General features: G+C 44.4%; 1 protein-coding gene and 1 pseudogene across 1 annotated transcript in view; one reads left to right on the top strand and one right to left on the bottom strand.

Annotated features, from left to right (window-relative positions):
• Nucleotides 1–3662: 3662 nt before the first annotated feature.
• The window catches only part of ISY1 (ISY1 splicing factor homolog), a 40354-nt gene continuing 32565 nt past the window's right edge, over nucleotides 3663–11451 (bottom strand). Inside the window, exons 8-11 of the mRNA XM_028523675.2 lie at nucleotides 7835–7957; nucleotides 6919–7037; nucleotides 4808–4894; nucleotides 3663–4412 (exon numbers count right to left, since the gene is read on the bottom strand). Of these exons, the coding sequence (XP_028379476.1) occupies nucleotides 4305–4412; nucleotides 4808–4894; nucleotides 6919–7037; nucleotides 7835–7957 (437 nt within the window). The 3' untranslated portion in view covers nucleotides 3663–4304. The remainder of the gene's footprint in view (nucleotides 4413–4807; nucleotides 4895–6918; nucleotides 7038–7834; nucleotides 7958–11451) is intronic.
• LOC114506176 lies at nucleotides 7964–8642 on the top strand (annotated as a pseudogene).

The raw sequence follows: 11451 nt of genomic DNA, 5'->3' as shown, positions 1-11451 counted from the left end.
TCCCCCTCCCAGGCACCTCACCTGGTGGTGACCAAAACTTCAGCCATTCCACTCTCGCCTCCTAGAAATCTAAAATGGCATAAATGCGAGCCTAATGAACACCAGCCCTCCATTTCTATTGATGGTAACCACCTCACACTTGAGGCTGACTGAAAATATGGGGTTATCTGGCTCTCAGCACCCCTACTTAAACATCTCTCAACTCCATGGTACCTTCCCACCCCCACTGCTACCCTCAGAACCAGAGCAGTGTTCCTCACTGGTTCACTGGTTTTTTCTGCCCCCCACCCCCAGAGGACTGCCCTGGCTTCCTCCCCTCTCAACCTCTAGTTGGCCCCATATCCTCTCACCAAATGGGCCTGCTAGAATTGCTCTTACCTGGCTATCCCCATGTTCACACTTCAATGACAAGCCCAGACCCTCCAAAACACCAACACATTCAAGGCCTGCCTTACCTCTTCTTGCCCCCAAATCATCTGGTCCCCTGCCATGAAGCCCCTCACCCTATTTCCCAATCCTTCAAATTTGCCAGTGTAGGGGGTTCAGAATGATCCACCCCAAGATGTGACTTAGTGGTATGCAATTACTTTGAGCAAAAAATAATTTTAGCATTAGGCTCAGACACTTCTGCCCCTTCCTTTAACTACCTAAAACTTGAAAGAGGGGCCTTGCCCATAATAAGAGATTATCAGACATAACTTCTTTTGACCTATTTGTAGATCAGGGTAAACTTCTGTTTACTAAATATCTGTTCTTATCATCCTACAATGACACACTGAAATTCCCAAGGCACCTTACTTTATCCTTAGCTCAGGATGCCTTATATACCCATATTCCCTTTCTATCTCTGAACCGCTCCTGCATATGTGGTCCCTCTCTCATGTGTGCAAGGTTCCTATACATATGTATTAAATTTGGTCATTTTATGTTGCTAAGCTGTCTCATGTCTATTTGACTATTAGACTACCCAGAAGAATCTTGAGGGTAGTGAAAAATTTGTTCCTCCCACACCGGTTTTCACAGAATCCTACATGGCCTTAGCCAGAGAGACCTAAAAGCACACCTGCCTTCCCCACTCATCTTAGGTAGAAACACAGGATTGGTGACTCAAAAAAGTACCCAGTGCAGGAACTCTGTAGTACAGGGTCAGCTCTACAGAAGACATTACCTCCATGATTTCTTTCTTTCTTTCTTTTTTTGGGGGAGCAAGAGAGGAAGACAGGGGGTAGGGCAGTTAAAGCAGGAAAGGAGATGTGATAAATATCTGAGGGCCAGGGTGCCAATTGTAGTGTCCCAGTGGACATGGGCCTATGTCACTAGCTAGGCAGTGACTGCTAGGAGTTAGAATAGGCCTGATGACACCAGGTGGGATCCTGCTGCATTAATGTGAGCAGGGGTGAGAACCCTACCCCTTCCTCTCTTAGGGCTTTAGGAGAAAGCAATAAGATGGGGATGGGGTGAAGCAGTGGATCAGGCAACAAAACCAGCCCTTTGCTTCTCCATGGCAGGCCTGTCCTTCTTGCAGTAGCCCAGGGTATGGAAAAAACAAAAGGTTTTAATCTCTTCCTTATTTTTAAATTGCCCAAAGCAGGAGCATGTGAAGTCAGGATCCAGAGTGCAACAGGTTAAGTATACAGGGGAAAAAGGGCAGTCTAACATCTGGGTGGGGCTAGTATGACAAATCTTAAAACAAGAGTAATATTGTTTTAGACTCATAGGTGGACCAGTGGGGTAAGAAAAGGGATGAGAAGTCCATGGAAATGTATATACGGAAGTTGCCATTTTCAAAACTGCAGAACCAAAGCTAATGCAAACCGTGAAACAGGTTTGGTCAAAGAATCCTGACACTTGTTCTGTTACCTCTCAGCAATGAGCTCTGCCAAGGTGACCACATCCCCCACAGTGATTATACCCACCAAGCTAACTCAGATTTCCCTACTGTTCCTAAGCTGGAGTGGGAGCCCTACAGAGATCTTTTCTGGGGTCTCTGGCAGACAAGTAGCCAGCACCTACAGGACAGGAAGAGGCCTGGAGTTGGATACCATCTCTATCAGGGAAAATAGCAAAAGCTGGGTTAGGTGCTTCTATAACAAGGGCCTTAGTTTCCTCAGATGTGGGACACTAATTCCTGTTCTGTGTGCACCCAGGGAAGCCACAATGACATCCTGGGTGGCAGGGTCTTTGTAAACTGAAGGGCCGGAGCAGGACAGGGGGCTCCTGTTTTTGTCTCTGTCCCAGGTGGTTGAGAAGGCTGCTGAGTTCCGTTGCCTGAATGAAGAAGGCCAGGAGCCCTGGAAATCCCAGGAGCGCCACACTCCAGACACGTGCCAACCACTTGTCCCAAGGAGAAGAAATACCTGTTGTCTGAATTTCCTGTTCTCATCAAATGCCAGGCAGCCCCAAACCCACATGTACCCCTTGAAAGAAGAACCTATAACTGGGTCCATCTGAGGGGGGCTCCCCATACCCATCCCGGAGGCTCTGATGTGGGCCAGGCTGTCCTAAGGGCCCTTCCTTTCCTCTGCCCATGCCAGGGACTACCCAGACTCTGGGGAAAACCCACAGATCCAATCATGGACTTTAAAACAGGGAAACAGATCAAGCATCCAGAGAATCCCTGCTCAAAGCCCCCACTGAATTCACTCCTGAGCCATCCAGCTCTCGGACCAGGCCAGGCCTGGCCTGGGTTCTGGGTCCCAGAGCTCTGACCTGTTCTGCCACCAGGGCTCCACTCCCAGAGCTCCAATCTCAACCCCTCTCAGCACCCTGCTCACATTTGCCCAGGAGCTCGGCTAGGGGTGGGGGACCATCAGAACTTCCTTCAGAGAAGCCAGGACACAGGGTATCCCTGCCCAGTTATAGCCCCTCTCCTTATCCTCACAGGTCTCCTGTCATCTTCCCCATGCAGCTACTCCCCACTCCACCCAGCCTCTGCCTGACCTGACTCATGCCTCCAATCTCCACATCTGACTGTAGGTCCCAAACTAACCAGGTCACCCACTGGCTCAGACCTCTGCACAGTTCCCTGCTGCTCTTGGTCTCCTTCAAGAGGGTCCCCAGAACTGCCCATGGCCCGAATGCATTCCCCCTGACACTTGCCACCCATAGCCACACATGACTCTGCCATTTCCAGACTGCTGCTTCCAGGCAGGCAGACCATCCCCTACCAAACTCCCTGCTGTGTAGTGGGCTTCTTCAAGCTCCAGGACTTCCTGTTCACACACAGCCCCAGATAGGACCCTGATACAAAGGACAACTTCCTGGTCCAAACACTCCCAGACAATCCCAGGACCCCTCTGAGAATGGGGAGACCCCCTGCCACTGCCCTAGGGGCTACAGCCTCTGTTGTCATTTCTCCCCACTGAAAAGGAAAGTCTCAGCTTGGATAGCAGGTTTGGATCCAACTGGTGCTTCCTGGACATCCAAGGTGTATTTTCACAAAGGCCGCCTAGGGGGCATAGTAAGGATGGCTCTGCCCACCAAGCTCAGCTCCCAGGCAGAGCCACACCCAGACAGAGCCAGGAACTAGTCCCAGCCCTCCCACACCTGGGCTGTGTGTTGTAGGACTCTCTCCCCTGATGTGATTCCGAACCTCACATTCCAATGCAACCATCACCTCAGTACACAGAGCCCAGGAGTACAAGAAACTGCAGATATGGAGGTTTCCCTCTCATATAAAAAGCTTTAATAAAAATAGTTCTCTACAGAACCAGTCATAAAACAGAAGTAAACTCAATTTCCTGCCATCTGGGCAGGAGGAAATCAGATAGGCTGAGTAGGCCATAGAGAACTGTACCAGGCCCAAACTGTACAGCTCTGGCTGGCTATGGATGTGAGCACATTTCAGGATTGACACATTTTTCAAGAGGAGTTACAAATAATGTCTTTTTAGGAAAAACTGTATTTTTTAATGGTAGTAAGTAACTGATCACCCTCCCCACCAAATGATAGTAGAAAGCTGAATAAAACACAGGCAGCCAGTTAGTAGACTGTTTTACACACTCAAGATAAAAATAAGTAGGTTCATACAGTATCAAAGTATTTGTACAAAGGTAACAACTGAACTGCTAGCATGTAGAAAGCCTGCTAGGGAAGGATGGGGCAGACTTCTTGTCTGAGATCAGCAGATGAGGTAAGAAAAGGTAAGAGAAAAATGAACAGTAAGAAAGAGCAGGAAGCCTCATAGCACTAGCCTACCAGTCTGCAGTCCAAGGACAGCAGAGCCAGTGGGTTAATGCAAGTTCCAGTGGGGCTGAAGAACTCCAAACAGATTTCCAGACCCCAAGGAGAGCCCTTGCTCAGCCCTAATATCCCATAAGTCTTTTGGCCTCTTCACTCTGGGCCTGTAGAGTCTCACTTGCATACTTCTGAAGGAGTTCCATCTTCTTCCTCTGCACAAGTGCCTCTTCAATCTGTGAATAACAAGAGTAAAGGGCTCATGCAACACTCTTCAGTAAGGCGCTCTCTTCCCTGCCGAACTACAGCTAAGAGGGAGTCTCTCTGAGGGTGGCCAGTGAGCAGCTCAATACCTAGAGTGGTTGTGAAGGTCCCCTTTTCTCCCACTGGAAGCATGTGAATAACAGAATGTACATCAGTTTCCTCTAAAGCAGATGAAATCCTGCCTTCTCTAGATTCCACACCCTGTTATGAGCACAGTGACCAGTGTCATGTGGTCAGGAGTCAGAGCTGCCCAAATGGACAGACAAGGAAAAAAAAAAGTAGCACTAAATGGAGTCTTCTGTAGAAGTAAGGTCCCTGGCTCTTGGGAAGGTCCACCTGCAAGGGTAGCTCACAGCTTCTACCCTACCTCTTGTTGTGATGGCACAGGGACATGAGCGATGAACTTCTGCTGCCCATCTTCCCCTCCATTCTCCTGGCTGCCTTCTTCATCAGACTAGAAACAGAGAACAACCAAAAGTCCATAAATAGAAGACCATGAAATAAATGTTGCTTGTGCTATAATATATGCTACTCTGTAGCTGTTTAAAAGGGGGGAAAAAAGGAATGAGGAAGTTCTGTACTTATACAGAAACACAACCAAGATATCATTAAGTACAAAAATTAACAGAACACTGTATATATTATGCTAACTTTTGTATCAGGAAAGAAAGTAAGAATAGAAACTACTGATAGCAGTGAGAACTAGGTCGATGGAGGGCAGAATTGCAAAAGAAAATCTCTGTTGACTATCTTTATATACTGTTTGATTCTTGACTTGTGACTATATTACCTATTTTTTAAAAATTAAACTTAAGCCCTGGCTGGCATAGCTCAGTGGATTGAGCACGGGCTGCGAACCAAAGCATCGCAGGTTTGATTCCCAGTCAGGGCACATGCCTGGGGTGCAGGCCATGGCCCCCAGCAACTGCACACTGATGTTTCTCTCTCTCTCTTTCTCCCTCCTTTCCCACTCTAAAAATAAATAAATAAAATCTTAAAAAAATTAAACTTAAAGTCCAGACAAAATGGTAGAGTGGGCCCTGGCCGATGTGGGTCACTTGTTTAGAGCATCATCCTATAGCTCAAAAAGGTCATGGGTTCAATTCCTGGTCAGGACCCATGCCTAGGTTGTGGGTTCAGTCCCCAGTTGGGGCATGTACGAAAGGCAACCAATCGATGTTTCTCTCTCACATCGATGTTTCTCTCCTTCTCTTTCTCCCTCCCTTCTCCACACTCTAAACCCTCTTTCCCTTCCGCTTTCTCTAAAAGCAATGAAAAAATGTCCTCAGGTGATGATTAACAAAAAATGATGGAGTAGGTAAACACTGTGCTGTCCTGTTCCCACGACCACATAAAATGAAAACTAAATTACAAAATTACTGTCATGAGAAGCACCTAAAGACCACCAAAAGAGAAGTTCTGTAACTAAACTATACAGAATTAGTCATGAGGAGACTGGTAGGAGGGGCAGAGATACTAAATGAACAGGCCTCACACAGTATGGCAATTAAGAATTAGGAGGGGTATTTCTGTTACAGAGGTCCCCTCTGAGGAACAAGGGGCCCCATCCCCACACCAGGATCCCCAGCCCAGGGCACCAGTGCCAGGCTGTGGCAACAAGCGGAGAATGCATCCAAGTGAGATAGAGGGCTGCTGGCAACACAGACTCACAAACTCATTTGCTCTGGACTGACAAGCTCATTTGTTCTGGGCTCCAGCACTGAGGAAGCAGCTCAGAAAGTGCCAGATACATATGTGGAGAAACTATATTGGTAAGATTCAGGACAAATGCTAGTGGGGCAGGAGTTGGGACAGAACTGTTAGCAGGCGGCACTGTTCCATTGTTGAGCCCTCCTCCCATCCAGCCAGCAGAAGCAGGTGGGCACTGAATCTGAGATCTCTATTAACTTGGCTAACAAGGTTCTCCCTGCCCTGACGATTCCAAGACCCCACCCCACCCAACTCAATCACTGAGCTTGAGCTGCTTCTAGCAGCTGTGTCTGAAAGGTGTACAAACCCCAAACAAGCAGCAGCTGGCCTTATCATGCCTTGTACCTCTATGTAAACTGCCCCAGGCTGGGCATAAGCAGTCTCAACAACTTGCAATGTAACTTCTATCAGGTGGCTCCAAGGCTGGCATAAATGGTGGCCAGCTGCACTTGAAACATAGCTTCAAAGAAGTGCCATTAGCCTAACACAACTGGTGGCTGGCCTCAGCTCATATCACAGTGCCCACCAAAGGGTCCAAAGCCCAACACTAGTGGCAGCTGGACTCGGTTCACAGCATAGCCTCTCCCAAATGCCTCCAAGAAGAAACCAACAGCAGATCACTTTGTAGTTCCTACCAGGAGGCACCAAGCAAGGCAAAAAGCAGCAGCTGAACTTGACTTGCACTGGAACCCTTCCCAAAAGGCCCAGGCTTCACAGTTCAAAGCAGAAGTTAGTGAGCACCAGGGAGACCCTCACTGCCCCCAGTACCTCCTCCTCAGTAACAGCATAGATGTTAATCTCTTCCTCTTCTTCCTCCTCTTCCTTTTCTCCTCTTGCCAGCCGAGCTTCTCTCTCTGCCTTCCACTTTTCCACCAATTTAGCTCTGACTGAAGACAAGGAACAGCAGGTGTTACTTTGGACTATGAATAAGCTTTAAGTACTCTGCAGGGCAAGGCCAAGATGTTCCCTCAGGAAAGGGACATCCTTCATTCTGCCCTGGTAAGAGTATCAGATGTGAGTGGCAGTCTAGTCTCACAACTGCTTTGGCTTTGTCACTACAAAGCAGAGTTTTAGGGAACATCCTCAGATCCTCCCCAGCTCAACAATCTGGATGTTTTCCTGACATGCCCACATGAAAAGAGATGCAGTTGTACACCATGCTGGCAGAGCTCCAACCCCTTACCACCTGCTTCCAAAGCCCTAGCTCAATGAACCTCATGGGGAACAGCACTAACTTATTCTCCAGAGTTGTTATAAGGCTTCAAAAGAATGTCTAAAAATGTTTCTTGCACGGAGGAAGCTCTCAGAAAGAGACCCATCCTGCTCTACACTGATAAACCATTAGCTGTGTTTAAAACAGGTCTAAATCTCCTTAAGTGGGCACTATTTCATGATTTCAAGAAAGGCCAGTCTGGGAAGGAATCAAGATGGTAAACCCAGGTGGACAGAGACCAGGTCAGATGCCACTCTGTAGCTTTCCCAACATGCTCCTTCTGGCCCAACACCATGCTAATTGCCTCACAATTACTGGGGATTATGTCATTAGCAGATCATTTCCTCTGAAGACCATTAGCAACAAAGAAAACTCCTTCCTGACATAAAGCAGTATTTAAAAAGCCAGTTTCAAAACAAAGAACAGAAACCAGATGCCACCTATAATGAAATGAAATGCCTGTAGACCTACGTTTCTTCTCATATTCCTGTTCCAAAGGCACAATAACACCATCATCTTCATCGAGGTAACCGTAGTATTCAAAATCTATTGCCTTCATGAGCTCAGCACGTGTTTTTCTTGGAGGAGGAAGAGCTAAAAGAAAGAGCACCAACTTAGCTGAATTTCCCATCATTATCACACTCAAAATCTTCTTCCTGCACAATGTTAGACAGGCATATAGTGCATGTGTTCATGAAAATATGAAACAAATGGCAGTATCCATGTGAGCATCCAGGAGAAGGGACTGCAAGAGAGGGTCATGGAATGGTAAGGCCGTGTACATAGATTTGAAAAATGGCAACCAATGAAAGTGTCAGTATCTTTAGTTCAGCATCCTCAGCTATGGAGTATGTTAATTTACTTTTACCTGAGAATCCTCTGCAAGAACCATTTTAAAATGCTTGGAACTATATGTTGGACAATTATACAAAGTTTCATATTGTAACATGCAGATCCCTGATAGTTCACCAGGCCCTTTGTTTCTTGTTCTGTTTGGCTGGGTTTTTGTTTCAACTTATACCTCACAAGATAAGGTACAAAATTCAAAAGGATAAACCAGAAACTTGAGAAAGCCAATGGAAATGTTTTGAAGTACTTTTTTAAATCACTTTTGTATCCAGTTTCCTTTGATTTGTGGAACTTTTTATTTTATAGAGTATTTCAATTGCCAAGATGGTATATGCTATTGGCAAGATGCTTTGATTGTGTGGTGACTGAGGACACCTGGCACTATTTCCTACATAGGCTTTTACACAAGAAAAATATATAAATATATAAATATTTAGAATATTTAAGTAATTCTTAAAAATCAAAAGAGAAATGACAACCCAGCAGATAGATCAAAAAATATAAACTGATGCCAACTGGCGTGACTCAGTGGGCTGGACATCATCCTGCAAACTAAAAGGTCACCAGTTCGATTCCTGGTCAGGGCACATGCCTTGGTTGTGGGCCAGGTCCCCAGTTAGGGGCAACCAATGGACATTTCTTTCATACATCCATGATTCTCTGCCTCTCTTTCTCCATCCCTTCCCCCTTCTCTAAAAATAAAGAAATAAAATCCTTTCTTAAAAAAGAATAAAGGCTGATAATTAAAGAAGAAAAAATTCATGAGTATAAAATTTTCAATTTGTAATTGAATTATGAATTTTATCAGTAATAAAAGAAATAAAAAATAAAGGTAGTATATCTTCAACCATCAAATCAGCAAAAATATTATAATTATGAAAATCTGGATATAACTAGAAGTCTACCAAAGCAGGAATGGTTTCATTAATGCTATTCTTTAATCCTTCCCATCCATTAATAGAGTTCTAAGTAGAACTGTGGGAACATATCAATGGATATCATAACACAACAGGTATGAGAGAGCCACTGTGTTTTGGCAGGCCACCATCTATCACCCTAATGTAGGTAATGGCAACTCTATCTACCTGTTGACCACTCTCAGTCCAGATGTCATAAGTGGTAGTCACCATGCTGGTTGCATGCAGGACAGCATACATGGCTGAAACCTGACTGGCTCAGAGTGCTGCAACATGGAGATATGTGGCCTAGAATCAGCCATCCCTAAAGGCAAACTACCTAGGGCACAGGTGGCAAACACAAGGCCCACGGGCCGAATCTAGCCCTCCATCTTGTTTTATCCGGCCTGGCACCTTTGTTTCTACCCAGCGGCAGCGCCAAGCTCTCACTTAACTATTAAGGAGTAGTTACATTTATACAGTCCTAAAATTACATTCAGCCCTTTGAAGGCAACTGTAAGGCTGATGTGCAACCCCCTCCCCAGTGAAAATGAGTTTGACACCCCTGACCTAGGGGCTTTTCAGTGATGTGAGCCAATAAATTTAGGCTTTCCTGCCTAAAGTAAATTGTAGTTGAGTCACCTGTCACCTTTACTGATGAAATTTAACTAAAGAAATAACCATGGAAGTGCATGTAAAAGGCCTGGAAGGGAGCATACCAAATAGATAATAATAGTTAACATTTTTATCTGGCAAAGGCACTGAGATTAGGAGGAGAGGGAGTTAAAAGGACTGTACTGCTAGTTAAATTATACTCATCAAGACTAACTTAAACATTTTCTTATTTTAAAAATATTTATGACTGGAATAAATGAAAATTAATTTATAAAAATGTAAATTCAAAAAAAAGTAACATATTTAACATAACCTAAATTTAGGAGCCCCTTCCTCCACTGCAACTCTTAAAACACTGGAAACATTCCCTGATGCATTAACAATCATCATCTACAAGTTGTAAAAATGCAGGCTTTTTTTTTCCTGATTTTTGGTGTTTTAGAAATTCTCTGTATAAAATTACATTACTTTTATAATGAATGACATGATATTTAAACTCTGAACTCTATTTAAGCAATGTTCATAACATATGCAAAAGCAGTTTTGGCATAATGAATTTAAAAATAAACAGTTTAATAAAGGTAGAATTAAAATTTTAAACAAATAGAAAAACTGACTGGAAGGAAATAGAATGCCAACAGTGCTGAGAATACCAGTATCATTCTTCTCTGCATTTCATACTTTTTCTATAAAGTGTTTAGACTACTTTTCTAAAAGACAAAATTAAAATACAGGCATAACACATTTCATTGCACTTCACTTAATTGTGCTTCGCAAATACTGCATTTTTTAAAAATTGAAGGTTTGTGGCAACTCTGCTTCAAGCAAATCTATCAATAACACTTTTTTTATTTTAAAGATTTTATTTATTTATTTTTAGGGAGGGAAGGGAGGGGGAGAGAGAGAGAGAGAGAGAAACATCAATGTGTGGTTGCTGGGGGTTATGGCCTGCAACCCAGGAATGTACCCTGGCTGGGAATCGAACCTGGGACACTTTGGTTCCCAGCCTGTGCTCAATCCACTGAGCTACGCCAGCCAGGGAATAACACTCTTTTTTTTTTAAATCCTCACCCCAGGATATGTTTATTGATTTTAGAGAGGCAGGAAAGAAGAGAAAGAGAAACAAAGATCCCTCCTATTTGCACCCTGACCAGGCAGGGATCAAACCCAAAACCTAGGTATGTGCCTTGAGTGGGGATGGAACTCACAACTTTTTGCTATACAGAACAACACTTACAGCTGAACCACCCAGCCAGGGCAACGGGTGCTACTTTTGCAATAGCATTAGTTCACTTTGTGTCTTTGTGACATTTTGGTAATTCTCCAAGTATTAATTAAAACTTTGTCATTCCTATACTTGTTATAGTGATCACTAATCTTTGATGTTATTATTGTAATTGTTTTGGGGTACCACAAACTATACCCATCCATATAACATGGTGGAAATAATAGATAAATGTATGTGTGTTGTGACTACTTCACTAACCAGCCATTCCCTGACTCTCTCCTTCTCTTTGGGCCTCCCTATTCCTCGAGACAAAACAATACTGAAATCAGGCCAATTAACAACCCAACAATGGCCTCTAAGTGTTCAAGTGAAAGAAAGAATTGCATGTCTCTCACTTTAAATCAATAGCTAGAAACGATTAAGCTTAGTGAGGAGGGCATCTTGAAAGCCAAGATAGGTCAAAAGCTAGGCCTCTTGTGCCAGCCAAGTTGTAAATGCAA

The sequence above is a fragment of the Phyllostomus discolor genome, chromosome 9, assembly GCF_004126475.2.
Source record: "Phyllostomus discolor isolate MPI-MPIP mPhyDis1 chromosome 9, mPhyDis1.pri.v3, whole genome shotgun sequence".
Lineage (NCBI taxonomy): Eukaryota > Metazoa > Chordata > Mammalia > Chiroptera > Phyllostomidae > Phyllostomus > Phyllostomus discolor.
The sequence above is the reverse complement of the archived record's forward strand: the minus strand, read 5'-3'. Positions and strand labels throughout refer to the sequence as shown.